The sequence below is a fragment of the Macroventuria anomochaeta genome (assembly GCF_010093625.1).
Source record: "Macroventuria anomochaeta strain CBS 525.71 unplaced genomic scaffold BU25scaffold_32, whole genome shotgun sequence".
Classification (NCBI taxonomy): domain Eukaryota; kingdom Fungi; phylum Ascomycota; class Dothideomycetes; order Pleosporales; family Didymellaceae; genus Macroventuria; species Macroventuria anomochaeta.
The window spans coordinates 347,228-375,180 of NW_022985393.1; the positions used below are offsets into that span (position 1 = coordinate 347,228).

General features: G+C 51.3%; 12 protein-coding genes across 12 annotated transcripts; 7 read left to right on the plus strand and 5 right to left on the minus strand.

Moving 5' to 3' along the window:
• Positions 1-1,052: 1,052 nt before the first annotated feature.
• On the plus strand, positions 1,053-2,648 carry BU25DRAFT_374652 (ribose-phosphate pyrophosphokinase 4). The gene is made up of 5 exons (XM_033704068.1): positions 1,053-1,137; positions 1,361-1,452; positions 1,506-1,878; positions 2,047-2,404; positions 2,457-2,648. Exons 1-5 carry the CDS (start codon positions 1,067-1,069, stop codon positions 2,529-2,531), a joined length of 969 nt encoding a protein of 322 aa, XP_033558437.1. The 5' UTR covers positions 1,053-1,066; the 3' UTR covers positions 2,532-2,648.
• Positions 2,649-6,271: 3,623 nt separating this feature from the next.
• BU25DRAFT_424326 (uncharacterized protein) lies at positions 6,272-8,331 on the minus strand (the record flags this gene model as incomplete). Its single annotated transcript, XM_033708274.1, has 4 exons — positions 6,272-6,298; positions 6,371-7,918; positions 7,972-8,144; positions 8,298-8,331. The coding sequence occupies 4 exons, from the start codon at positions 8,329-8,331 to the stop codon at positions 6,272-6,274; spliced, it is 1,782 nt and encodes a 593-aa protein (XP_033558438.1).
• Positions 8,332-8,737: 406 nt separating this feature from the next.
• BU25DRAFT_348619 (DUF1751-domain-containing protein) lies at positions 8,738-9,885 on the plus strand (the record flags this gene model as incomplete). Its single annotated transcript, XM_033703209.1, has 2 exons — positions 8,738-9,135; positions 9,183-9,885. 2 exons carry the CDS (start codon positions 8,738-8,740, stop codon positions 9,883-9,885), a joined length of 1,101 nt encoding a protein of 366 aa, XP_033558439.1.
• Positions 9,886-10,683: 798 nt separating this feature from the next.
• BU25DRAFT_424328 (uncharacterized protein) lies at positions 10,684-11,508 on the plus strand (the record flags this gene model as incomplete). The annotated part of the gene is made up of 3 exons (XM_033708275.1): positions 10,684-10,956; positions 11,059-11,204; positions 11,310-11,508. The coding sequence occupies 3 exons, from the start codon at positions 10,684-10,686 to the stop codon at positions 11,506-11,508; spliced, it is 618 nt and encodes a 205-aa protein (XP_033558440.1).
• A 1,351-nt stretch (positions 11,509-12,859) lies between these two features.
• Positions 12,860-13,748, plus strand: BU25DRAFT_348491 (uncharacterized protein; the record flags this gene model as incomplete). The annotated part of the gene is made up of 2 exons (XM_033703201.1): positions 12,860-13,416; positions 13,466-13,748. Coding segments are annotated over 2 exons (840 nt in total), but the record flags the coding sequence as incomplete, so codon positions are not given.
• Positions 13,749-14,598: 850 nt separating this feature from the next.
• BU25DRAFT_413805 (uncharacterized protein) lies at positions 14,599-15,618 on the plus strand. The gene has a single exon (XM_033707127.1). It carries the CDS (start codon positions 14,659-14,661, stop codon positions 15,325-15,327), a length of 669 nt encoding a protein of 222 aa, XP_033558442.1. The 5' UTR covers positions 14,599-14,658; the 3' UTR covers positions 15,328-15,618.
• A 1,008-nt stretch (positions 15,619-16,626) lies between these two features.
• BU25DRAFT_413806 (uncharacterized protein) lies at positions 16,627-17,191 on the minus strand. Its single transcript, XM_033707128.1, has one exon. It carries the CDS (start codon positions 16,890-16,892, stop codon positions 16,731-16,733), a length of 162 nt encoding a protein of 53 aa, XP_033558443.1. The 5' UTR covers positions 16,893-17,191; the 3' UTR covers positions 16,627-16,730.
• Positions 17,182-17,584, plus strand: BU25DRAFT_413807 (uncharacterized protein). The gene is made up of 3 exons (XM_033707129.1): positions 17,182-17,357; positions 17,408-17,463; positions 17,517-17,584. The coding sequence occupies exons 1-3, from the start codon at positions 17,266-17,268 to the stop codon at positions 17,564-17,566; spliced, it is 198 nt and encodes a 65-aa protein (XP_033558444.1). The 5' UTR covers positions 17,182-17,265; the 3' UTR covers positions 17,567-17,584.
• A 160-nt stretch (positions 17,585-17,744) lies between these two features.
• On the minus strand, positions 17,745-18,945 carry BU25DRAFT_413808 (kinase-like protein). The gene is made up of 4 exons (XM_033707130.1): positions 18,803-18,945; positions 18,477-18,748; positions 18,202-18,419; positions 17,745-18,154 (listed from the first exon to the last, which is right to left on the minus strand). Exons 1-4 carry the CDS (start codon positions 18,907-18,909, stop codon positions 17,783-17,785), a joined length of 969 nt encoding a protein of 322 aa, XP_033558445.1. The 5' UTR covers positions 18,910-18,945; the 3' UTR covers positions 17,745-17,782.
• Positions 18,946-20,210: 1,265 nt separating this feature from the next.
• BU25DRAFT_413809 (uncharacterized protein) lies at positions 20,211-20,618 on the minus strand. Its single transcript, XM_033707131.1, is given in 2 exon segments — positions 20,211-20,546; positions 20,566-20,618. 1 exon segment carries the CDS (start codon positions 20,494-20,496, stop codon positions 20,269-20,271), a length of 228 nt encoding a protein of 75 aa, XP_033558446.1. The 5' UTR covers positions 20,497-20,546; positions 20,566-20,618; the 3' UTR covers positions 20,211-20,268.
• Positions 20,619-23,563: 2,945 nt separating this feature from the next.
• On the plus strand, positions 23,564-23,944 carry BU25DRAFT_301994 (uncharacterized protein; the record flags this gene model as incomplete). Its single annotated transcript, XM_033702004.1, has 1 exon — positions 23,564-23,944. A coding segment is annotated over one exon (381 nt), but the record flags the coding sequence as incomplete, so codon positions are not given.
• A 1,178-nt stretch (positions 23,945-25,122) lies between these two features.
• Positions 25,123-26,919, minus strand: BU25DRAFT_164178 (uncharacterized protein). The gene has a single exon (XM_033700758.1). It carries the CDS (start codon positions 26,703-26,705, stop codon positions 25,401-25,403), a length of 1,305 nt encoding a protein of 434 aa, XP_033558448.1. The 5' UTR covers positions 26,706-26,919; the 3' UTR covers positions 25,123-25,400.
• Positions 26,920-27,953: the final 1,034 nt, after the last annotated feature.

Genomic DNA, 27,953 nt, shown 5'->3' on the forward strand with positions numbered 1-27,953 from the left:
GATAACATCTTGGGGCGTTTCAGGTATGGCAGGTTAAATCCAGAAACGGCAGGAGTACCGCGACATGATGTAGCATAGATCGGATACCGCTCCACAGGGGCCTTAGATTCAGAGACTATTTCCACATACCAAAGCATTCTCCACGTTTCAAACAAATGAGAAGGTGACCGACTTGCCAGCCACAATTGACCCGGGCACTATCTCACTGGTTCCACGTTCCCACTGGCTGGTCTCGTCGGAGGCAAGATCCTTCAAGCTGATACTTGTCGTTACCCACGATTGGGGACTCGGCATTACCAGCAACGACTTGGCTGTTGAAGGCAATGCCGGAACAGGATGGCGAGGCTAGTCGGCAACCTGTACCCGCTCCTTTCGAGATAATAACTGGTCCAAGAACAAGGAAGTACTAGTTGAGGTCATCGTGAGACTAGAGGTATATAATTACACCTATAGTCTGTTTCAACGGCATCGGGACGTTTAAAAAAAGTGGCCGATGTGTAAAGACGCGCGGGGCAAGCCAAGGTCGCTGTGAACTAGCTCAAACACAATTCGCATCTCACCCTGACTGTTCGGTGGGATCAATAGCACGACAAGACCTCCGATCCTGACGTCACAGAGCGCAACTACGGGCTGTCCGGATGTCAGCTTGCGTGTGGGTACACACGGTGCGCATCGAGAGCAGAGGCGTGGAGAACGAAGCAGCAGATTGTTCTGGGCGTTCAATATCACTTTTCCAGACCCATAGGCCGATGTCGTGTTTCAGAACTTTTCATAGGGGAAATCTGCCTCGGGACGCCTGTCGGGTAAAATCGTACTCGAGGAAATGCAAAGCCGGAGAAGTCCAGCTTTGCGGTAGTCGCCACTGCTATTCTCGTTGGCGAAAGTTTGATCCAGAACGAGCCCAGGTCGAGTGAACGTGGTGGAGCTGTTCGCCATCCCTTCCGCAACCACAATTCAGGGGTCCGAGACTTGGCGGGGTCGGAGCGCACAGGCCACCTCGAAAAGTTTCGACAGAAACGACACGCAATAATTGAAAAGAACATCACACTCACCACAAATCATCACCATGGCGACAAACAGCATTAAGTTGCTCACTGGCAACAGCTACCCTCAGCTTGCTCAACTAGTCGCTGACAGGTATGTTCTGCCTTCTCCGAACGATTCAAAGCGCTCCTTGGCACGCTGGTTTTGCATCGACTCAGCTGCATTCGTGCTCAACAGCATGTTCAAAACGCTATTCTGGTGCCACGGATGTCAGCTGCCGCTCTCACTTGCACTCACGAAAGGTCATGAGCTAGCCTGATTGTGCTCATTTCCGAGCATTTTGATCCCTCAGGACAATACTAACAACTAAATATAGGCTCGGTATTGAGCTCACCAAAATCCTAGTCCTCCAGTACTCGAATCAGGAAACATCCGTCACTATTGGCGAATCTGTCAGAGATGAGGATGGTATGCTTTGTCACGCAGATCATGAGGATCTACTGTAGCTCATCGTACGACAGTATTCATCCTGCAATCTACCCCACCTGGCGACATCAATGATGCTCTCATGGAGCTCTTGATCATGATCAACGCATGCAAGACTGCGTCCGCACGCCGGATCACTGCCGTTCTTCCGAACTTCCCCTACGCCCGCCAGGACAAGAAGGACAAGTCTCGTGCGCCCATCACAGCCAAACTGATGGCCAATATGCTTCAAACTGCCGGTTGCAACCATGTGATTACTATGGATCTTCACGCCAGTCAAATTCAGGGTTTCTTCAATGTTCCCGTGGACAACCTCTACGCAGAGCCTAGCACGTTGAGATGGATCCGCGAGAACTTGGATGTAAAGAACTGTGTCATTGTCAGTCCTGATGCCGGAGGTGCAAAGAGGTAAGGATCTCCTGCTCACGAGGCAATCTCGTGTGAAACATGCTCTTTTTCAACCCTGAATGAGAGCGCAACTCATCCACTGCATCAGACGACAGTGAACGGGGTGAAGCTGCGGCCCCGGATGTTGTCTGTGCCATTTGTGGTCTTGTAAGACTAACAATAGTACAGAGCGACATCCATCGCTGATGGTCTCAACTTGCCCTTTGCGCTTATCCACAAAGAGCGCACTCGCCCGAACGAGGTCTCCAGAATGACTCTTGTTGGAGAGGTAGCTGGCAAGACCGCCATTCTCGTCGATGACATGGCTGATACCTGCGGTACGCTTGTCAAAGCCGCAAGTGTTTTAATCGACCAGGGCGGGGCGAAGGACGCTATCGCAATTGTCACTCACGGTATCTTGAGTGGAACTGCCATTGAGGCCCTGAACGGCAGCAGACTCAAGAAGATCGTTGTAACTAACACAGTGCCCCACGAGGAGAAGAAGGAGATCTGCGACCGCATTGAGACGATCGACATTAGTCCGACTGTAAGTGAACATGTGATGATTGATAAGGAATCATTGTCTAACAATTGTATAGCTTGCCGAGGCCTGCAGACGTACCCACAATGGCGAGAGCGTGTCCTTCCTCTTCAAGCATGCGCCCGTTGATTAAATCTGGTATACCCCTCAGGAGCATATGCTTTCATTCGTCACTGGCGTTCAGGAGTATGGGTCAAAACTACATTGCGACTTTGCCGACTTTCAGGCTATTTTGATGAGTCCAACGAGCTATTGCATACTCAAAGATCGTGATCTTCCGCCACATGGTGAAGCCACTGCTATCAAAGAGTTGAGACGCTGTCGCGCTACAGCCGCCTTAGTGACTACGAATTTCCAAATCTTATCTCTCGCTACGCTGTGGCAGAATACTAACGCGCTGTCAAAGGGTCTGACGTTCGCAGCAAGGCGACACATGTTTTGCAAGTGTGTGCATTGCGCTAACATGACTAGTCACGACATGGACCGCACCGGCCAAACTTTATATCGTCGTCAAACCGGCCATCTCCAATTCAAGCGCGTTCGATATTGTCCTACAGTTGCAGCGTTTCCAACATTCTGACCGCCCACGAAGTTCACCGCGTGAGACTTGCAAGTGGACTCAGCACATCTTTCACATTGTATCCGGACCGCAAGCGACCTAAACTTCGTTCATCTTTCGTTCCTGCTCTGGTACACTAAAACAGCATCTGGCTTTACCGCATCTGTATGCGTCACTGAGATCTGTGAACGAAACAAAGATCATCTGCACGAGTAATTCCCATCGTGGAGGTGCCAGGCGTTCAAGATCCGTGCACTCAGCATCAACATAGGACCATTCGCAAGTCGGCAGATTTATCCTTCCGAGGCCCCTGCTCGAAGCTCGAGTAATCTCCTTGTACCGGAGCTCCACATCTCCAGATTCCCAATGCCCGTAGGTCTCACGGACGATGATGGGAAGTATCGTTGCTAGCCTCCGGCTGCATCCTACACCGCGTGGTTTCGTATCCGCTTCAAATCCGTGTCCGTCATCTCCAGCCGCTCTTGAGGATATTGCGGAGATTGCACGATAACCTCGCGAGCTCAGAGTCAGGTTCTAAGGGTCCGCGGACAGTGTTTGCTATTCAGAGCTATTCAACCAAGCTTTCAACGGAATGGCCAAGCTCGCGCGACCACTGTGTTGACGACTGACTCGGCATCAGATATGCACTACCGCAGCCGGCGTTTCGACGCGTGTGCCAGATGTAGATGTACCTTCCCCATCTTTGAGCCAACTGCCCTTTATGATCGTCATTGCATGATTCTTGCGCGACGATTTCATCATCAGCAGTCCGTCTCATGGGCTGCAGCGTATCTGAGGTTCTTGCTACCTGCTGACAACGCTATTGATGCTAAGTCCATCGTCTCTTGAGATGAGGCTCAACAACATGGCGTCCGCTGGGTTTGTCGCTGGCAGTGTTGGTATTGCAGAAGCGGACTCCAAGTGACACTAGAGGAAACCATGCCGCAATAAATCCAGCTGCGCAACATCGTACGCCAGAAAGGAGATGCTTCGAAAAGTCAACATTTACGCGATTTCAAACCATCTTCAGCGCCCAAAAGCCTTTAGTCCGCATCCTCCACGTTTTCGTGGATCGAAGGTGCAACGTCCGGCTCAACGTCGGCTTCTGAAGTTTCCGCCCCGCTCCGCTCCGCCTCCTCCCCTGCCTCGCCGATACCTTCCTCTCTCGTGCTCCGCCGCAGGGACTCAACGTCAGCAACCTAAACACACTCCAGGTCGTCAAAATCGCTCCGAAATCACCGAGCAAACTGTATCTTACCGCCCATCCGCATGCGAGACACTGTGCTCCGCATGTGTCAAACGTTACTTTTCCTCAGACCACGATACGAGGAAGAGGTATATACGTTGAGCAGAACCGATAGAACGGCGTCTACGGCGTAGAAACAACTCAACAGACCTTGCGTTGAGCCTCGTGGTCCATGATGTGAAATAAGTTTGTTGGTTTGAGGGAAGGCCCGGTGGTACAACACCAAGAACTCCAATACGACCTCCGACTCCGACCTCGCAACGAGGGCCCAAGAACAACGTTTCAGCGAGATGAGCCGTGCCTATGCACCAAGGCGATCGAACATATTGAGGCTGGAGGTTATTGTAGGTTGTGGGTGATACACGTTCGGTCCCAGTTCACTGTTGACGTTGAAAGCTTCTAGAGTGGATCACTGTGTAGAGAGGTAGGGAAGGAAGGGTCAGAAGAGAAGCCTTCCAAATCATGGGATGTTGCTTCTGCGCATGCTGTCCGAGCCTCGTAACAATCAGAGAAGGTCATAGCGAAGGCGTGTGGGTGGTGATGTTTGTGAGCAGCCTAATGCATCACTTGGTTGAGCATAGAACCTCATACCACTGGCATTAAGGGCTGGAGATATCAGGCTGTACTGCATGTTGCAACTGAATGAGACTATGTCTGGTGCAGAGCCATGCGTCTGGGAGCCATGCGTCCGGGAACAATGTATCCATATCACCATACATACAACAGATGCGATGTGTACCGCGTGTACGACAGACACTACGCATACGACACACCACACATACGATACATACAACATGTACAAATGTACAATGTGTACTAAAGTGCACATTGAAGCAACCCTAAGCTCCGTACGAACGCTCCACTCATACAAAAATGCAACATGAACAATACATACGAATCTGTGACAAACACGAATGCGTGATATGGGCGTACAACATCGATACGTATAGGGTATCCAGATACACACCCCCTAGCCACAACTTCCAATTCCTCCAACTCGTCGTCTTCCACATCCCCCGTCACCCGGTTCAATCGATACTCAACACCTACCACCTTTACATGCTCAGACAAAAACGCCCCCATACCTAATACGTAGTATCCCTATGCTACAACCCCTCCACAAACCCATACATCACCATCCACTTTTCCATTCTCATCCCACGACTACAAGTCAGTAGCCACACTTCCTCGCCGCCCTTCCTTCGCGGAAGGAGACTCGGGACCCTCTCCGCTGTCACGCTTTCACGACTTATAGCGTGCATGGCGGAGGTTTGGTGGTAGTTGGGCGAACGTTGCATGGCCATGGGTCTGTCAAACGAGTTTGCGCGTGTCGAGTGCGTGCGCGAATGGGAGAATAGAAAAGCAGAGCAAACAAAGATGGTTGTGTGATATGAGAGGGAGGAGATATCGGTGGAAAGAGATCGAGGATGAGGAGCGCTTGGAAGAGTTTAGGACGGGGGAGTAGTGAGCGAGAGCGAGGATTGGTTTCGCAAAAGTTGATCGGGGCAGAGGAGAGAGCGGGGAGCAATGTGCACACACCACACGAACGATTGATCTGGCAGCAACGACGCCAGGCTGGGCAGCCAAGTGTACTGTATACGACGGCCTGGAGTTGGGCAATAATAGCGTGGTTTGTGCGGGTGGCTGGAGGCAGTTACGACTCCAACTCTGGATGTAATGCTAGTGAATAGCCTGGAGGTAGTCAATGGCATAAAGCAGGCGTGAAGGCAGTCGCAACTCTCGTCCTGAGCGTAGTGTTTGCATAGTCTGTATTATCCAACGTCGACATATGTGATTGTAATACGGGCGTACTCAGCAATCTTGCGCTGCTTTTCCCACCCTGTAGGCCCTCAGCCAGGGCAGCCAGGTCTCGAGCCGAATGATTCGCCCACTCTGAGTGCGACGGACGCCGACCGAGCGCATGGCAGTCTCGCGCTACCCCTTCCTCCACACCGCCCCCCCATGTCTGGTGACGGACGTGTAGAAGGGGTCGTATACTCCCAGTAGGCCCATCTCATGGGTCGATATCTCGGGGCGTTTTACCAGACAAAAAGTGTAGATGCCGACACTATCGAGGAATGGGGATGATTGCAATCTGCGTTCACATTAGCAAACTTGTTGTCTAACATACGAGCCTGGAGGCACTCAAGACCCTGATGGTACTCACCTGGTTTCCGAGCGCAATAGATATCCTCGAACTGTCGTGATCCCAGCCCAGGTTAAACTCGCCATCTACACTCGGATTCCACTTGCTAGCAGGACATTGTTTCGCGCGCCAGCAGGCTATTGGTACTTCGCGCTTCTCCACGTCCCAAATCGTGACGGCGTCTGGTCCAGCAGCTGCGAGGAGGGTGCCGTCGGGTGAGAAGGCGGTCTTGAAGGCTTGGCTGTCGTCAGTTGTTGATAGTCGTCGAACGCAGGCAAAGGGCTCGTTGGCGTCCCATATGCGTGCGTGACCGGACAAGGAGCAGGTTGCAAGGAGCGTGGAGGGTAGTGATGTGCCGTTTGCGAGTGTGTTGTTAGCGGATTGGACGCGGAAGTCAAGATCGTTAGGGTATCGGTCGGGATACTCGTGGACTTGGAGGTTGATCGAGTCGTTCGGGTGGAGAATGCCGAGATAGTATTGCTGTTCCCGCATGCCGAGGGCTGCGATGATGCCCGATGACGTGTCGTATTTGATTGTCTCCCACGTGATTGGTGTGTCCAGTGTTCGTTGTGTTGTCAGTGATTCGCCGTCGACCTCGTATATCTTGAACAGCTCAGTGCCGCAGACCACGAACGCCGCGTCGCTGATCCAGTAGGCGTCGTAGATCTGGGTGGCGGTGAAGTCGGCCCATGCGGGTATCGAGTCGCTGTCGTGCTTCCAGATCTTGATAGATCCCTTTTCACCGTCTGTCGATATCGACAACAGCAACTCCATCCCAGGGTTCCACCGCAGGGTTGTGACTAGTCCAGCGGTGGACGATATGGCGTGCGAGGTATCGCCAACAACCTTGATCAGCTTGTCCATGGTCATCTTCTCGCCTACTTCGTTGACACACTGCTCTCGTGCAGATACTGTGATCTCGCCCTCGGACTGCCAACACAGTGCGGTGATATCGAAGTTGTTGACAGGTATGGGCAGGTCCATTGTGATGACTCGGGCCTCGTCTCCTTGGGTTGTTGCTTTAGCCACGTTGTGGAGTTGAAGGATGGATTTGCCGGCGGCCAGCAGAAGTGGCGCTTCTTCTGGCCCCCACGAGCTGTGCTCGACCACTTTCTGGAAGTCTTTCGGTGCGGGTATAAAGGTGGTGTGTGCGGTGAGGTCTGCGATGTCGTCTGTCTGTATCAATGCGTCTGCGCCGATGCGCAATGTAGATATGGGTATGTCGGTGACTGATGGTGACTCGGCTTCCGAGGGCGCTGGCTCGGACTCTGCTCGGACGCTGTTCACGCTGTTTGTGGGCTGGGTGGTCCCGTGCTGATCGAGTTCCATGGGGTCTCCATTGACCTCTGGCTCTGAGCGTTCGAGGCGCGGTTCGGCAGGCACGCCGTTGGTCTTTGGCTGCTTCTTCCGCTTGACGCCCTTCTTCGGCGGCGGCTCTTGCACGACTCCATTCGCTGCTTCGGCGGCGAGTTCGTGCGCGGGTATGCCCTTGTCGAGGGTGAGGAGGTCGCCGTTGCGCGCAGAGTAGGGCCGCCCGTGGTCGGTACCGAAGTTGTATTGTGCGACGGTCTGCCACAGTCAGCGCCACCATGTATCGAGAATGCCTCGAGGCTCCCACATACGTTTGAGGCTTCAGCGCGCAGCTTGTCGAACTCCAAGCCGTCCTGCAGGATCCTGATAAGGGTGTGTGGAGAGATGTTCTTGGCGAAGGGAAGGGAATCGGGGTCGCGCAGCCAGCACCGCGACAGCTGCAGCGCTGCGTTGCCGAAGCCTGCCTCTTGCAGGTAGCGCCATACTGTCATGGATCGTTAGCAGGACACCCTTCCGGCAGAACACAGTGCGCAAGTCAGAAGTGACGTTAAACCAATCAATCAAACAACAGATCAGTCAACAGCGCGCAAGCTGGGAGGCAGCGAGGGCTGCAGGACGAGTGAGGTGCATGCAGTACCTAGGTAGTTAACGACATTGCTGCTGAGGGCCATGGCGCATTCTGGGCTGCAACAGGCGCCGGGAGGGAGTCAACAGCCGATTGAAGTGCGATGCGTGTCGCGGGAAGAATGGTGGACGTGGTCGGGGCAATGCGCGCAGACGGTGCTGGTCGTCATGTGCTGTGTGGAGGTTGCATGAAATGAGGCATCGCGGCATCGCGGCATCGAGGCATCGAGGCATCGAGGCTGCCGGCCTGCGATTCGTCCCGCTAAGCTAGAGCCATCAAAGTCCCCGGGGCCGCCGCCGCCGCCGCCGCCATCGCCTTACGGATGGATCGCCGCCAGTCGCCAGCCGAGCCACCGAACCCTTGTCAGATGGCGCGCAGCTCCACTGCGAACTGACCTCCGGGGCTTGTCTGAACGTGCAAGAGGGACACCATCCCATCCTCCACGCCCAGCCATGGCCCGCATAAACCTGCCGCCCATAACCCGGGCCCTGCTGGCAGCCACCGTCTTCTTCACGCTGCTCAACTTCGTCTTGCGGCCGCAGTCCAATTGGGTCGAGAAGGTCGAGAAGCCCTTGATCGGTGTCGGCAACGGCGTGCCCTACCTCACCATCGTGCCCGGCCACTCGGTCATATATCCCTGGGTCTTCGCGCTGGCCACCGTCGTCGAGCAGAACCTCGCCGGCCTCATCATCAATGGCGCCACCCTCTTCTATGGCGGACGCTACTTGGAGCGCGCGTGGGGAGAGAAGCAGTTCGCCAAATTCATCCTGTTCGTGGCTATGGTGCCCAACATCTTGAGCTTCCTGCTCTATCTCGCCGGCTATGTCATCACCTCAAAGGCGGTCCTACTGTATGTACATGCAGTCTCATGCCCGCTACCGTGCTCACTCATTGCAGCCGCACCACCATCTCTGGCGGCATCGCCATCCAGGCTGGCTTCCTCGTCGCCTTCAAGCAGCTCGTCCCCGAACACACCGTCGCCATCGCAAAAGGCTTCATTCGCATGCGCGTCAAGCACTTCCCCGCCATCTTCCTGCTCGCCAACACCATCTCCGGCATCGTCCTCGGCACCGAGACGGCCATGTTCCTCGCCTACTTTGGCTTCATGACGGCCTGGGTCTACCTGCGGTTCTATCGTGTCAGTCCATCGCTCTCTTCTGCCGCAACCGGTGACGGCTCGGTCATCACGGGCGACGCTTCTGACACTTTCGCCTTCGCCTACTTCTTCCCCGAGCCCATCCAGACGCCCCTGGGCCAGCTCGCAGACGGCATCTACAACGTCCTGATCTCGCTGGGCGTCTGCACACCCTTCTCCACCCAAGACATCGATGCAGGAAACGACCAGGCAAGCGCACGCGCCGAGGGAGGCTTGCCGAGCATTATGAACCCCAACAGCACGGGTGGAAGAGGAGGAGCGACACGCGCAGAGGCCGAGAGACGGCGGGCGTTGGCGTTGAAGGCGCTGGACCAGCGGCTGCATGCGGCCGCCGCCCGTGCTGCGGCACCTGCTGCGCCGTCAGCTCCGGAAGCCTCGAACGTGTTGGGCGAGACGAACTACGAGCCGGACCGACCAGACGCCCTAACGCAGTCTGCATCATGATCACAGAGCGGTGAAGACGGTGACGAAGAGAAAACACTGCATCTTGGAGTGAGCGATTGTTTGTTTGCGTCATTGGAAGCGCGGACGATACCCTCGCGTCAGTATGTATGCATGCTTGTACCCACTACTGTGTTCTATATACCACGACACCCAGCAACGGACACCACTATCTGCCTGTGACTCTCCACACAACCGTTGCCACGCATGCAAGACCGTTCTGTGTACAACAAACGACAGGCAATGGCTCTAACGGCTGCACAGGTATTCGCGATCGTGTTTCCGAATCGCGATGCTCTGCATTACTGCGTGCATGTATTCCTACCAAGCCACCACAGCGCCTCGTACGCCGCCACACAGCTCTCACATCTCAGCCACTGCGACATCATTTTCGCACGACTATCATCAAGACAGCATATGTTTCCGCGACCGCACCTGATTGGCCTGTACTTCGCCTGCTTGCAGAAAGGTCGCGTGCTGCAGGTGGTAGCGAAGTTTGTGTAACCTGCCACAACGCCTGCCTGGGGAGACCGCAGTACCACTTTGAAACATCACTTTGCGATAGCCAGCCCAGCAGCGGCAACTATCATCGAATATGGGGCCAACACATGACCACCTTGCTTCACCACTTGGCTTGCAAAACACGACCAAGAGAAGTATAAAGAGATGGATGGGAAGTCATTCCTTCCAGCCAGCGCGCACCAGCCTCCACCAGAACTCCCATACAAAGCATCAACACCGCAACCGCAACTCCCTCAATCTTCCAACTTCCTTCATCCTCCCTAACAAACCTCAGCCACAATGTACAAACGCACCCTCCTCTCTCTCCTGTTCACCACCGCCCTCGCCCTTCCCCGCCCCCAATGTAGCTCCCCAGTCCCCGGCATATGCATACCCCCTGTACCCTACAACTCACCCTGGTACGATGACTGGGCCGAAGACCAGGTCCGGAAATGGAAAGAGGCCCAGGACAAGAAGAACAAAGATGGACTGGAGCGGGATCTCGGCGCTGTAGGGATGGTCGTGAAAGCTGAGGAGGAGGAGGAGGAGGAGGAGGAGGAGCCGATGGCTGGTGTAAGTCATCTCACTCCTTCTTCCTTCTTAAAGACTGAGGAAGGGGAGCAAGGGAAGCAAGGGGAATGAGGGCATGTGAGGTGCTGACATACTAGGTGATAGGTGTATTATTGTGAGGATATTGCCTGGGGCGGCGCATGCCAACACGTCGTCTCCCCGCTTGGCAGCGACCCCGAGAAGTGCACCATGATCGACAGCCGCGCAAGTAGTATTGGACCGGATCCAGGGTACTACTGTATATTTTACACGTACGTCTCTCTCTACACTCACCAATTTACACCCAGTCTACGCCCCCCCTCCCCAACTTGTTCTCTCCTCTATTCATGACCCTGCTTATGCTGACGATGTGTCAGGAACGCATTCTGCGCCCCTATCGCCTCGGACGGCTCAGACACACTCACGCTTACCTACCCGGGCAATGATAACTTGGGATTTACGGAGAAGGGCGATTTCAATGATCGGCTGCTGAGTTATAATTGCTTTGAGGACGAGTACTTCACGCTCGACCCGGAGATTGGCACGCCACCGAATGTGGAGGAAAAGATGGAGTAGATGAAAGGAGAGGACGGGAAATGTTGGGAGTACATGGGAGAATGTGGGAGACGGCTGGGGGGCTGGAGGTGCGAGAGCAGTGATGGTTGGGAAGGGGGGTCCAGGTGTTAACTGTTGTGTATTTGCTCAGCTTGTGTCGGTGTCGGATATGGTTTATTTGGTGGATAGCTGTTTCTTGGTAACGACTCGTAGTTTTTTCCTTTTGACACTGGGTCTTTGCGAGCGGTGTAAACCGCGCTCTATAGGCAGAGTTGGCAACAAACAAATCAAGTAAAATCACGTCCTCTTCACGAAGCACCATCTGGTCTGTGCCAGCGTGCACGCCCCAATAGTAGGGCCATTCGCGAGACTTGATTTGACTTGATTTGAATTGATTTGTTTGTTGCCAACTCTGTCTATAGGACTGTGCTTGGGTCTGATCCTCGATAGCATCTGAAAGAGCATTTGGAATCAGCTTGTCGGGGTAGGTCAGCAGTGCTGCCATAGTGTGCTTGTGGGGTTGTTTGCGATCTGTTTGTCGCGTATCGTCGTGTATGAGGGGTGGGCGCCTTTGCAGAAAGTCAAGTCGTGCGCCTGACATGATTTTACTAATAGGGTTGAATAATCACAGATAACTGCCGGTGAGGTTTCTGTCTTAATCGCATATCAACAGGCTCGAGTCGACGTTACGAGCTTGAGTAAGCGGTGCTGTTTGGTACTAGTTCGTTGTGGTGGTGATCATGACGATATTGTCAATGGAATATATATAGGCTAGTGCATGTGTTCTATCACATACGACCACAGGACGTTGAAAACAAGTTCTCCCGTGCGACCCGCCGTCTGTCGAGGTACCGCTTTGAGAATGCAGTCACCTGTATTTCCGTTTTCGGTATTCACGAACCTGACTTCCTCACCAACACGACTAACCATTTTAGGCCAATTTGCTGAAAACATGAGACTGAATCTTGTCTGCATATTCGTGGATGCCAATATTCGTTGTGTCTATTCTTGTAGCCTTGGTTCTGCATCCTTTCAGATCTCACCTTCAAACTCCTTTCCCTCCTCCACTCCATGGTTTGTATAGACTACAACCGTTTCACAACATCTTGCATCTTTCACATTGCGTGCCTGAATAGCCAAGATGGGGAAAAGCGCTCGATCATTTAACCTTGAACTTCTTAAGGAACGCGCCCGTCAGGAGAGGGCTCCACAGCCCTTAACCCTCGACGACGTCAAGAACGCTCTGAATAAGGCAGCCTTCGAATCGTACAAGTACACAATAAGGCTTTGGAAAGAGTGATTAAGCTCGTGTGCCCGACCGATCATCACTGATAGTGTGTGTAGGTTCTCAATAGACGTCCTCGAAAAGCCGATGGCCGAGGATCGCTTTGATCAAGCACCTACAACACTCCAGGTACAACTTTACCTCGAATGGTTTGCGCAGACAAGGACAGGTATTTTGGAGGAGAATATAACGGATGTTACCGTTCGCAACCGCCTCTCATGCCTCAAGCGTACTGTCAAACTGCACACGCAATATCAGTACACACAGCTCCAAAACGCAGAGATCGACAAGTTCATCGAAAAGCGTTTGGTTTATGGGAAGCATGTCTCAACATGTGCTCGAAAAAAGCCGCTTGCACCACTCGGCGTGGCTGAAGACATCATTCGCTTTCTCTTCGCCTGTGACGAGTATATGGGGTTGCACCATCGTCTACGCAACCAGATGGCTTTTGCTATCCAACTCATGTTGCTTATTGGTGTCCGGCCGGGCGAGATCATTGAATCTGATGCGTGGCGTCAATCCAATGAAGGCCTGCATTATAGAGATGTTGAGCTCATCTACCAGCGTACCGAAACATACCACGGATGGCTCCTCTATGTCAAATTGAGGAACCGGAAAGGACATCGTGAGTACAAGAAGCACGCGTATGCAGCTCCGTAGAGGCCTTGTTTGCACAAAACTAACGCAAAAAAGACCAACCATGGTTCTATACGAAGAGCCGCTCATGAGATACATGTGTCCGGTCACGTGGTTTTTATCTCTTGCCTTCGCAGATGGCGTTTTTAGAGATCTATCTTCATACAAAGACCTCAGCAAAGTAGAGCCCCCGCCAGGGAGCTCCCTTTACAGAGCCAAGTACACAGATGTGGCTTCAGAGCGCCCTATCATGCGGAATGTGCGCGCGGATGGAACGATATCCGAAGACAAAATCTGGACCTACGACTGCTTCAACTTAGCATTGAGGGGTACTGGACAAAGAGCTGGCTACAAAGAGAATCTCAGCGCGTACTGCTTCAGACGCGCCTTTGCGCATGCCGTACAGAGCAAGTATTTCAATTGCATATCTAAATGGGACACTACTAATGCGAGATCAGGAAGAGCAACAGCGCCGCAGCTCAGAACGCTGTTAGGGCATAAAGGCAAAGAGACTGCGCAATACTATGTCTCTGGATTTGTTGGGATTGACAGCCAGTCAATCGTTCACGAACGAGAGCAACGCCTCGAACTCTACAAGGAGTCTAGCTCTATGATGGCCAATAGGAATCTACTAGCACCCAAGCCACAGGGGTCCACACTTATTCAGCAATCTTCTGCTAGGACAGGTCAGCTTCTCAAGGCTCTCGAGGCCCTTGGTGAGCAGGATGTTGAGATCATTGCTACGACACAACTATCACCAAAACAGGCTTCCAAGCTTAGAAGGCAATCGCGGAACAGAGCATACCAGAAAGATCGAAGGGATTTCTATGAGGGCACGGCTATACCAACCACGCAAAGGGAATCGACATCTCCGTCGACAGACATATCTCGCGGGCCTTCCCGCTACCTCATGGCACTACTCAAGTTCGAGCCTGCACGCAAAAGTGTGATAGAGATGATGTTTAGCGATCATGACAGTGTGGATCTGGAGCTGTCTCTTGATGTTGTTCTTGCGCCACTCATCCAGCTGGCAAGCCCGGGGAAGAAGCGCTATGCCTACAAAACTGCAGAGCCTACACCAGACAATCACTGTCCTGACTGTGCAAAGGACCTGAACACGTTAGCAACCCTCTTGTACATCTCGTCAAGCATTATTAACTTCTGCTAGTCTTTCGAAAGTAGACCGAGTCCATAGCCACTTGCTCCAGTGTGCACGACGTCGACGAGTAAAGAAGCAACAGAAACATATGATGGACCAATTTGTGTCTATCAGGACATGCCGTTGGAACGATTGCTACTATCAATTTACACAGGCTAAAAGAACGTGCGGGTCGTACTTGAAGCACATCACAGATCATCTGGAGGCGAACAAAGCACACCAGTGTCTTTGGAAAGATTGCAATCAGATACTCGAGAGCCAGGAGGAGCTCGCTACTCACATCTCAGAAGAGCATGGTATTCCTAATAGTTGGACTACACATACGAGTATGCATTACTGTTACGAGCACGATGTTTGGTGTCATTCCAACCAGATGTGGGATGCCCATCTGCATTTTCAACACCTTCAACGTCTAAACGACTTTTGCGGACTTCTCAAAGAACGCGGAGTAGTCATGGTCGCGGCGCACTGTTTGTTCTGCTTGGGAGACACCAAACCGCTGTCAGTTCGGTTTGCCCAATATCACGACGTGTTCGACCTCCACAAGCACATGACGGGTCATTTGGCAAAGTTGGGGACCCTGAAAGCCTGTCCTCATCCCATCTGCAAAGACACGCTGGACTCAGAATCAGACTTCTGGGACCATGCCACTTCTGTTCATGGCATCCCTTCATTTGGTCCTCGCAGGATTACAGGGAAACGCAAAAGGCCTGAAGATGGCGACAACAATAAGGTGCGGAAAGGACTGAAGGTAGCATGACGCATTGGCATGGCGAGTGCGCGGGATGGGCGCTTAGAGAAGTCGATCATCGAGCAACTGGATCACCAGAGAATCAGATAACAGAAACAGGATAATGTACACCATGTCAAACAGTATACGTGATTTGGGAAGCGAACAGAGCTGGCTTTAGACAATCCAAATAAGACACTTCAAAACCAACCTTGGTTCACAGAAGTCATAGGATTGAGCGTGGCGCAGCGAGTGCGTGGGATGGGCGCTTAGAAGAGTTGATCCTTGAGCAACCGGACCGGGTAATTAGAAAACGGAAAACAGAATACTTATAATATGTCAAACAGTATACATGGTCCGGGAAATGGAAAGAGTTAGTGTTGAACAGACTTACTAAATATAATAGTTGAAAAGTGACTTGATTGACTGCAGTCTCCCGCCACAATCGCTATCGCTATCTAGCAATGTTGCAATCTCCCGCTTGCATCTACGTTACAAAACGCAAGTTGCAAGAATCTTCAATTACACGGTCACATCACGCAAAACAAAATGGGCGCCGAAAAGCAAAGGTAGCGAGGAGGCGGCATATCCAGGCGCATCAAGCACTCGCGCATGCGCTCTCGTACCCGCTTGCTCCGCAGCTAACCGAACCTCCACCCATTCTGGCACCACGTCCATCACGCGAACTTCTGCAATCCCGCCTTCTCAAAATGCTTCAATATTTGGATGGACCATCTCTTGGACAAAATGCGGAGCCTTCCAATCTAAATGATACAACAGCAAATTCAGTATGTGGCCAAACTCATTGAATCAGATTGTTTGTATCAGACCATGGAATAGACTGGAGAGAGCGTCGTTGGTACGTAGACTAAGATTCAATCCATAGCTGTATGCTATTGCAACAAATTCGGCACTATGCCCATGGTAGACTACTCTCTAACGCTTCATGGAAGCGTCTATTCCTTGGCACTTTGCATCCCAAAAAGCCGAACGGCCTGATCTGCATGATTGGTGCTGAGCTACTAACCAACAAGGTCTGGCGCTTGCTTGTGCAGATGTGATGTCCAAGTTGCAATCCGCATTCCAAGCCAATTACACACCGGCGCTTGCGGGGAAACCGGCAGACGCATAACAGTGCTCACACTGGCCGCAGTGTGGCTGCTTCTGTGTCGATACAGCGGATGGAGATCGCGGTTTGTAGGCAACTTGGATGCCATCCTTTGAGGCCTTTGACGCCCCTCGGCGTAGGTCCGTGCTGACAGTAGAAGGATTAATATTTTGTGCCTCCTGGGTCCGGATTATGATAAATAGTCTTGCAACTGTACAAGCCTCGTTGCAACTCTTCTATCTTTGCAAGCAAAACAATTGCCACATTCCACTTAGTGGTCTTGCTCATCGCAATGAGTCTCCTTACTACGCCTACTCTTGTCTGTTTATACAACAAAATACTGGAACCGAGACTGCTTCTTGGTGATAGAGATATCGAATGCATATAACAAGGCGCTTAGGTCCAAAGGAGTGAGGAGTTCGGCTCCAAAGTCCGGAGTAGCGCACAACATACGTATAGACTGGTATACAAAGGTGTCCCTGATCATGTTGGGAATGTAAATTCGTCCGTAAGTTCTTTTCCAAGTCTGTATCCACGCTTTAAAGTCCTATGCTCGCAGCAATTCTGACAAGATGTGATATGATTGGGTACACTTGGGCGAGCTTGGCGCAGCAGTCGGAAGGCCTACCGGTACCAATAGTGTGCCGATTGCCGCCCATGTTGAAAACCGTAAACGTAGAACAAACGCCTGCTCAAGAAACTTTTACTAGAACCAGGTTCGTGTTAGACTGAACAATGAAGACGGTTCACAGCATGGTTCGAAGCTGCGCATAACGTTGCAACACCTGTGGGTCACTAAAGGCACAGCCTGCATCATTCCTATAAATAGCTTTCATCATACCTTTGTTAAGGCTGTCGCAATGTGTTGTATCATTTTAAGCTGTTTCTTTATCAGACATCCAGCGAAATCCAAGAAGCGGCCGTCGCCTGCAGGGGACCCACCTCCTTACAAGTCAGTCTGCACAATTCTACCCCACCTTACAAGACCTAATGTCTACACAGAATCAAACCTCGCATAACTGAGTTGAGCAATCAAAAAACAACTGTTGTTTCTAATGGTAAGCGGTTTGCCTTAAGAGACGAGAAAGTGGTTTTAATCGTCCGTTTGAAGAAGCTCAAGCCGGTATCCGCGATACCAAAGCCAGTCACGAGAACTCCTAACCAGGGAGTATTGAGTGGATCACTGCTGGCGGGAGTTGTGGTGGTAATCATCATATTAGTACTGTCACCAGTTGCTTTCATGTTTTGTCAAAGTTGCCGACGTCGACAGCGACAGGAAAGGTCAAAAACCGATGGTCCTAGGGCTGAGGCATGCGAAACGTCTGGAACAGCAGTTTAAGCTTCCTGTAAATTTACTGTAGCCTGAAAACGAGCGAACTAGTAAGCAGTTTCGATGCCTTCAAACCAGGGATGGTTCAATGCCTGACAAGCTGTAAGCCGCTGTGAGGGATCCAGACTATTCAACCCTCGGATCAAGTCCTTGAACGTCGAGTCAACATCTGTCCACTCTGAGAACGGCACATATGGGATATAATCTGCCGCTCGCTCCTCCCAAAGCATTCTAAGAACCTCGCAGTTCGCTTCCTCGTAACCAACATGCTTCATGAGCCCATTCAACCCTTCTTTGTCCCCAAAATATGATATTTGGCGCTGCAGGCGGATGAATGCAGGTAGTGCGCCTTTCGATTCGTGTAATTTGAAGTCATCATCAGGCCCTAGTATGACACGCCCAAGAACAGCGTAGATGCACTTAGTGTGTTAGCAATGAAAAATCTTTACTCAAATTAAGCACTTACTACCAGCCCGAATGAGTATAAGTCAGATGGTTTGTTCAGCTCTCCCTTGAAATGACCTTCAGGGCTGCGCCAGTTATCATTTCCAGCTAGCATTCCTTTGATACACCTAGGCTTTGGGAGATAGGCAGCATTCTCAAGATCAGAGATTTGTACCTGTTTGATTACGACCTCTTGGTCAACATGGCGGTAATTGACCACAACGTTGTCAGGCTTGACATCTACAGAAGATCAGTTATTCATGTTGACTGTGTAAAGAGTCAAATCGTTGGGCTCACCTAAATGGACAATGTCGCGGTCGTGTATATCTGCAATTCCTTGCAAAGTAGCTTTGAGGATCTCCTTCCGAGCTCGCACTGGGATCTGATTCCGAACCAGACTCAAGAAATCATCATTCAGGTATTTATACACAAATATGCGCTGATCTGGGATAGTGTCCAGTGGTAGTCGTATGCGGGGAGTTTGAGGAAGTCTTGGTCGAATGTTCTCGTTGAAGGCTGAGAATATGTTCTGAGGTATATCTTTCAATATGAATAAATCATTCCCAGATCTACAGGAGTGTTAGTTATAGCAAAAGGCATACGATACGGGAGGGTGCTCGAACGATGCTAACCAAACGCGACCAAGGTGTGGTCTTTCCTGGATCAACTTCCTAAAGAAATAACAACGTCCAGTTGAGCCAACTAAATTGAGGGACGTTGATGATGCCATTTTGATACTCGTCCGGAACATGCTTTCTCACCGCTGGGGATGAGGGGGTAACAATAGAACTGATGATCGTTGAAAAGTACCAGGTGGCTTAGCGAGTCTTGGCATCACGTGCGAGCACAGCCGGCGAAGCCCTGGAGTTTCATCAAGCGCTTGTAGGTCGGCGGGTGGCGCAGATTATAGCATTTTAAGTGTAAGTTACAGAAGTCAATTGAATCATAAGCATCTAGATTACAAAGCAGCTGGGTTTGACTACACATCACATCAAGCTTCAACACCCGGAACACTCCTCATGACTGTTGTGGGATGAAATCCAGTCCTAGTGGCTGTTAGCTTGGAGGCAAGACAATCTGAGGAAATATCCAACCTCTCTGTTTCTGAAACACTCATACACCAAAGAATTCCCATCCCGCTTCACTGTGATGTACAACAAAGGGATGGTGGCGAACAAATCGCACTCAAAGCTCTGTGTACCTCCTTCTTCTAGAGGCAGGGACTGCCTTGACTGATCGTGGATTCGAAACGTAGCGTGGGAAGCCTATTTCAATTAGCTTGCGGTGAACTCACATTGGGCATTACACACGTCGTTGCAAGCTTCTTCCATATGCTGCACTATTTCAGGAAACCCCAGAGGTAGCTCAAAAGCATCATCTTCACCACCACGCTCCACTCCTCTATGGTGACATCGATGTATGCGAAAGCTCGGAGGTTGGAACTTGGATGGCAATTGAGTCCAGTCGTGCTCTGGCCAGATCTCTGTCCACTCTAATGGGCTTGAGTACTCCGGTGGACTACCTGGAGGCAAGCCTGCGCTATCTGGCGGTTCGATAGACACCATTGCCGGGAAGTTGACTGTCACCGTACAGTTGGTGTCTACTTCTGAAGGCGTCTGGGGTAGGAGAGTGTAGGCTGTCTCGTTTGATAAATCGTCTTCCTGGGGCTCCGAGTAGTTCATAATCAGGTCAGCATGGATAACACTGGTATCGTGGCTTATAGAGCCTTCCAGTATCATCGACTCCTGCAATCCTACGTCAACACTGTTGCGATGAAAATGTTCGGCCAACTTACTAGCGGTTCCTTGATAGTAGAATCGTAGACTTGGAAATCATCCGAACGTCTAATCTCTGCATATACGGTTGCATCGGATGAATCCGCAAAACGACGAAGCAGAAGGAACAGCAGGTCCTCTTCTTGGAGCGGGCTCATCTCGCTGATGCAGTCCTGAACTTTGTTCAAAAGCTCGTTAAGGTGACCGAACACCTGACTATACTGTATTTTGATGGACTGTGGTAGCTCACAGGTTGGTGATATGTGCTCTGGACCGTACTGTGAGGAGACATTAGAAGTTGTCCGGTTCAAATGCTATGTATATTCACTGACCGCGCTTGTAAAGTGCGGATCTCTGATGTATTCAAGGTGGTTCTGGAGATCTTCTACACTCGGCTGGCCCTTCTTCACGAAAGTGGACCGGTACTTAGCATTCTTGATTTTCCAGAGCTGACTCGAAGATGAATGCGCTGAATATGCAGGCGGGGATGGGAAAGAAGGAGCAAACGAAGAAGGGGAAGAAGGAGAGGAGGAGGTAGCCATTAGCTGAAAGGAATATTGTGAGCAAGGAAGGATGGGCTCAGGTCCTAGTGAGAGTGTGCAGTCGTGAAAGGTGCTGAAGGACGTTTTGCAAGGCACGAGTTTCAGATAGAAGTAACATAAGGATTACTCCAGCAGCAAATAAACACGTTGAGGAATAGATCAGACCCGGCATGCAGTTTGCTGGTGCGGTGCAGCTTTCTGTTATCAGTTTTAGAAGTTCGACCCACCCAACACGACGAGATGCCGGGTGGAGGCGCGGGTAACGTGGACGCGTATTGGTGGCACAGCAAGCGCTTGCGGTTAACGAGATTCTGAATACAGTACCCGCACAGAACGGATACATTTCCCAAAAAACGCAGAGGCGAAAACTCAGACGTTCAGAATACAAATTGAAAATATGCCAAGATTTGTACATGGAGCCAGCGGAGTTCAATGTCTACGCATTGCAGAAGGAGCGGTGCAGGCAGCGGAAGGCAGAGGGAGTCCCAGAGGATATCAGGACTGAGGAGCGTCATTGCCTGCTGAGGGAAGAGCGCGGTTCGCTGATCGAGGCATGGCAAGACCACATAATTGTTGACATGTTCAAATGTTGGACGTGCGTCAGCACCTGCTCGCGGAAGGTTGCCAGAAGCTACACGGATATCCGCAGAGGGGAGATATCTGCAGAGGGGGCTTTCTGTGTAAGGTTATTCAATGAAGCAAGGGCGTTTGGCGCCTCATGGCACTCGTTCCATACCTCTGTTGCTGGTGCCCATACCGTTGTGATGTTCAGCCTCAATATCATGAGTGCTGACAAAACCTACTAGTGCTGCTGTTGGGACAGTTGTTTGCGAGGGATTGAAACTTAACACCATGACGCAGCGGCACGTGCGTCCCAGTCACCTAGTTTAGTGGCACAGTGCCTGAGCCACACATTGATTGGCCAATAGCGTGTTTGTTTCCCAGCTGGTCACCGTGAAGGTGAAGGGCAGGTCACCGTGAAAGTGAAGATAACTCTGCAATTGCCCTAGACGCTAACAGAGCTTTGCAACAGCAAATATTTCTCCCTCTGCACCACAACCACTACGTCTGCAATCGCCAACCGCGCTGCTGAAGCCTGCGTGGAGCTGAAGAAACTGTAGCAGACGCGGAGCGAGATCTGCAATGTTGGTTTGGTGTGAGACTTGTCCACAGTCGCCGCTGGGAAGTATACCTGATCCAATTTGATGAGCTCCGCTGACTACACGCAGATTCTCGCACACGCCTGCCATCTTGACCGCACCCGATCTTCGACCGCTGGGAAGTACGCCTCGTCCGCCGCGAGATGTTGCTGATTGCAGGTGTTAGGTTGGGTCGTCACACACATTGAGGCGCGCGAGCGCCTGCTCCCTTGCTGGGAAGTATCCCCTCTCACCAGACTGCGATACATGTTGATACACTTAGGAATCTCTCGCCCTACCTTGCTCGCATCGACCACTGGGAAGTATACACTTGTCACACTCTCACCTACAAGTACCATTGACCACGGCTGACTACACCAGAACAACGTTTGACATCGACACACCGTCAACTTGGACACACCTGGGGGCAGCACCAGATGCCGCCTGGTTCAACAAAGCACAACAAGCAGCTGGGTGCCTTTAATGGCAAGGCTGTCGCTAGGGTGGTCGACTTCGTCTTCTACTCCGGGCAACGCCCCTATGGGCTTGGATCTTGTGCTTCGGCACACAGTACCATACTTGCAGTTCTCTCTCTCTTGCCTGTGGATGCGGCTATGTTGACTCTGGTTCGGCACGGCTCGAGTTTGAGATACTCTGTGGTGTTCTCCTTTGGCGCATGCGGCGAGTAGTGCCCCGCGTGTCGTGTCAGATTACACCCAGAACCATTGGAAGGCCTATCGCACAACCCCCACACGTATCAGTTGCTAGTGTCCTGACGAGTTCACTCAGCGACGGCGTTGCCTCTGGCGCGTCCAAGTCATATCTCACGGCTTAAACAACCAGCCCAGGCGCACTGGGTGTTGGACTTTGATCCGCCGGTTAGCCTTAGAGAGGATACGTGTGGGTTCGAGTTGAACCCCGCTCGAGCTTTCAGGTACCACGATTACCGTTGCTGGATACACCATTGCTTGCTGAGGAGACAACCTCCAGCGTTGGGTACTCTTAGTTTCGGGAGCGGAGATTGAGGCGTCGCTTGTGGGGGCACCTGCGAGAGACGTTGAGACTTGGGCCGGCTGGTGGATTTAGAGTGGAGCTCGAAGCATGTCAGCTGCTCTGTGGTTTCAAGTTGGGACTGATCATCCCTTCCATGTAACCCGGAGAAAGCGGTGGTTCTTGTGAAGCCTTGGTGAAGCCAGAACGCACATACCTTGTGAGAAACCTGTCTGCGGATGGGGGCGTACCTCAATACGCTGATATGAACGCATGCGCGATGTTGGAAAGACGCACAGTTGGCAATAAGCAAGTCGACTTGATTAACTTGTTTGACTTACTTGCAAATAAGCAAGTCAAACAAGTCAAGTCCCGTTACTAAAAATAAGCAAGTAAACATGTCAAGTAAAGACAGCGTACTTGCAATACTTGACTTGTTTGGTATCTGTGCGAGTCATTGTGCGGCATTCCTGACAACAGCCAACGTTTTGATTACCTCAAAAAATACTGTTGCCCACAACACCGATATTTTTCTGAGATATTAACACGAACTCAGCTCAGATCACTACTCTACACTTTCCGAGAGTCTCGTGCAAAAATATAACGTTGTGGTTGAGCAACATTGCTGTGAGTTAAGGCCTGCAGCTGGTGGGCAAGGTTGCCAAGCATTGTTGTCGTCCGCAACGCGACTCTCAACGTGCCTACACTACAACCACTCACAACACTACATACGTGTATTTTTCTATATTCTTGCGACAATGGTTGAAAAGGGCAGGAAGCGTGCTGCTGCAACAGCCAAAGACACTCCCCTACCAGCTAAACGTCCCCGGCAGCCTACACAGCGACTTCTTGAGAGTCAACGACTCGCAACGCCTCCATCCACACAGACTCAGCAACTATTGCCTCCGCCTATTACACCTGTATCACTGTTGAGACCATCTCAACGCGCTTCCCCGCGTCATCAAATACCTCTGCACCCGCTGTTCATGTCATCTCAGGCAACCAATGAGGTCCCGTTCGAATCACAAGTACGCGACAACAAGGCAAGCACTGCGTTGAGAGCACCAGAGGAGATCTCTATAGCTGCAACAGAGGCATCAGACAATACAACAGACATCAGTGAAGGCGCGTTAGATGAGCCTGATCGCTTTGCAGACGACTTTGAAGGCATTGAGTGGCAGCGGCTGCCAGGTCTTATCAAGCCCCTGGTTCAACCTACTTGTAAGAAGTCTTGGGTATATCATCACGGCTATCGCTGCGTAATGGCAAGAGAACCTCATCGCGTGTTCTTTGTCTGCCACATCTGTCATCAGAGGAAGGTTATGTTGAAGTCGTACTTTAAGCAAAGCTCGTAAGCACTATTCGATGGGTTCTCGAAGATGAACTCTGGCTCTGGAACAGTAGGGGTAAGTCGCCTGGGTGAAACACCTAACGATGGCTTGGGGTAACAATGAGTAGTACAGGCAATCTGGCTAGCTTGAAGGTTGGTTGAGATCCAATGACAAACTTAATTGACGAGGTTGAACACAAACCATAAGGGTTGTGTTCCTACACATATATATACAGTTCACCAGATCTGCTCGTTGACGAGCAGAGTCGGTCCTGGCCAATCCGGATGGATTGCGGTTCGTCAACGAGCATGGTACGATGCTCGTTGACGAGCTCCGTCACGTGTGTCAGCTCGGCTGAGAGCAATCCCCTAGGCGCCGGCCGGGTGGCCTTGCCTTGCTGCACCTTCCCCCAGGCCTCCGTGTTTGGTTGGCGGTTACTTATTGCTTGTCGTCCTATCGTGGGACGTAGGATTGTAACAGTTAGGTTGTATTAGTAGGTAGTCTATTTTTAGCTTAGGTTTATAATTTTAGCTTTGATTTGAAATTATCTGTTGAATTGACAGTTTTTATCACAGGAATTTATCACATTGTTAGAACTGATACGTCGCTGACAGAGGTTGATTTGCTCTGAATACTTTTAGATGGCTCTAACATTGCGCTCCTGTTTAAGGTTACCAGAAAGGGTGGCCAATGTCAATCCAAGCGAGCCAGGACGCACGGTGTAACGGGACAGGTTTGCATTTTGGACCCTCGCCATCTCTTGCTTGAAAGTGCACAGGTCTATGGTCATTGCAATAATGTCTTGTAGTCTACTCTCCACAGTTCCATCAAGGTCCGGTACCAGCCATCGCAATGGTGACCTTGCTGTCAATTGTTGTGTCAGTGCCATCAATCGATCTGTCGTCAATACCCCCCTGTCTGTTCGCGATCTGTGAGATCTCTGTAAGCATCGGGGGTCTGATAGGAAGTGAAATTAAGGAAGATTGTATCTCTAGGTCCTAGAAGATCTTTTGACTAGAGAAGTGTGGAGCAAATATTGCAAAGAACGACCCGGCACATTGTGATACGCTAGCGCACCTTAGTATGCTGTGGCTTGCATTAGTGCGCTCAGGTGCTGTCGTGTGTTACTGTAATAAATGCAGCGCCATACCTATAGCAGATTAGCTGCTAAGAACAGCTGTGACGCATACTGACGGCTTATCGGAGGCCTCTGCGAGCGCATGCTTAGCCTTATTGCTGCAATGTGTTTGAAGCTGCGCTCTCTGGTTGAGAAGTAGCCTGGCGTGCAGCTTTCAGCAACGAAGGGAACTGGGGAGATCGGAGCTGGCGGATCGGGTATGGGTCAGGACACCTTATTCCAGATCAAGTAGTGCACGGTAGCTTTCGCTGATAACAATATTGGAGGTACAACGTTGATGAAGCTAGCAAAACCCTTTTTTTTTCGTTACTGACTGATGCCTTTCTCCGCGTCGACTACACCCGTCCTTGCTGGGGGTACCCTCGACTCAATCTGGTGATCTCGTGATGGCTTCGATGGTTCGCGCCCCGCTGGGCGATTTGTAGACTTCTTTGTTGAAAGTTGTCGGTCTGGGAAATCCTCTTGTTTTGGATTGCAGTCGAGAGAACTACAGTCACAAGGAATGCGGTACCCAGGCGTAAGATCCAGTGGATTACTCGGTCCAAGTGGTACTCGATTTTCCGTACGCATTGTGCACTTGCGCACCGGGCGGTTGAGTTTCATCGTAGTGAAGGCATCCAGCACTTCTACAAGGTCCATCAGCAGATGCTGAAGACGCCTTACTCGATGGTCAGGTACTATGACGTTGAACTGTGGGTACTGTTGCTGCTCAGTCGCGATGGACTCCTCCTCTTCGTCCAGTTTCTTCAGCTTCTGCTCGTGCTCAAAACTCTCTTTCAAGGTCATCTTGTCTACCTTCTTGACATCATCGTGACCCCGAGCTTCTTGCAATCTTTTCCTCTCTAGTTCTGTCTTCTGACCTTCTTCTTGGTTAATGATATAGTCTCTCTTGGTGTTGTAAGCTTGAGGATTGGGTTCTGTCGACCATTTGCTGGAATACAAGCTTCGGAATCGACGGTAAACGATACGCTGAAATTCGTCCTCGTACCATTCGAAGAGCTTGTGCAAGCCCGGCGAGTCTCCATGCTTCAATTCAGAGGCTGGCTTGTACTTCTTCTGGAACTCGGTCCACCCAATTACTCGCAGCTCTCGGGTGGTTTCAGTGGTTTCGGTACCCTTATGTTCAACGACTTCGGTAAGGTGTTCTTGAGCAGCCAGTATGTCGCCTTCGAACCAGCGCATCTCGCGGCTTTCCCGTCCCTCGTAGTCCATAGAGATAAACTCGTCTTGTATCTTCCAAAGAAGTTTCTTTAACTTCTCGGCCTCTTCGCCCGTGATGTGTGCGAAGAAGTGTGTCATTTCGCGAATGATATGAACGCCAGCAAAGTATGAGCCGATCAGGTAAGACGTGAACTCGCTGTTCCATCCGTCACCGTAGGCTGCGCAACGCTTTGGACTGTAGTTGTCTTCATCCAGAATGTCGAAGAACCAGTTGGCCAGGTCCCATGCTGCGATGATGAGGGGCACTGAGTATCGAGCCAGCGCCTTCTTGTTCGCACGAGCTTGAGTTCGATGTTCGTTCCATCCGGACATCCAAGCAGTCGCCAGCGCGGCAAGTAAGGCAGCAATGCCCGTTACAATGGCTGCGATAATAGATCCGTCGAGTGCCATCTTCTAGCAGAAGCTTGCTGTTCGAAGACGAGGATTGAACGGGTATTAGGAGTAGGCACGAAGTGGTTGAGTACGTTCTGTCAATCCCTGTCGCATCGATTAGTGATGACAGAAAGAAATTTGGGCTCGAGCGATGACGGCAAGGCAGTAAGATGTGTCAGGCGTGGTAGATATCGAGATGGCATGGTTACTTATCAACCACAGCTGAGAGCTACTACCACTTTACGCCCGTTGATCAACACGAAGATCAACTTGCAGATGTGAGCCTAGATTGCGCTAGTCGTACACAACGTATGCAACTCAACTCTGGACATCGTCTTTTGGGACGCTGGAGTCAGCCACGTCAGATCGAGGGGATCGACTCAGATTGTACTTGCTGCGAGCTTTCGACCTATTACAGCCGCGACACAAGCTTCTGGAACTTCATTGTTATCTCGTGAATGAGGTCCACCTGCTGGCAATGTCGAGGCGTTGGTCCATGGCCGTGATGAAGATGTCCACTCTCATCAAAAGGTTCTGGAGGTAGGTAGTAAAGAGGCGCACAGGCTGACAGCTCCTAGCCGTGCGCAAGAAGATCTCGACGATCTCATGCGGCATCCAGACATTGGCCGGCGCCGACCAAAGATCGAGGCCCGCTAGCGCACGCCACATTGGTACCGTGTCCGTGCGCGTGATGCGCGGATTCGCGTGATGCACCAAACCACCAAAACACTATAATTGTTACAGCCACACAGAACACAACGCAATAGGACTAAACAAAGCGTTTAGGAGCTTGGTGGGCTAGAAAGATAGCCAAGATGGCAAAGAGCAAGACTGCACACTTGAAGGGTCAACTTAAAGTAAGGAGTGTGCAATCCGGCAGTTTCTCCATGCAAACAGCAAGATTGTCAAAACACGTGTGATTGGCTGTGTGTCCTAAGCAACATTTGGCAGCAGTAGCGTGCTGAAATGTCTGCGAGCCGCATGTTGAAGTCGTACTTTAAGCAAAGCTCGTAAGCACTATTCGATTGGTTCTCGAGGATGAACTCTGGCTCTGGAACAGTAGGGGTAAGTCACCTGGGTGAAACACCTAACGACGGCTTGGGGTAATGGTGAGTAGTACAGGCAATCTGTCTAGCTTGAAGGTTGGTTGAGATCCAATGACAAACTTAATTGACAAGGTTGAACACGAACCATAAGGGTTGTGTTCCTACACATATATATACAGTTCACCAGATCTGCTCGTTGACGAGCAGAGTCGGTCCTGGC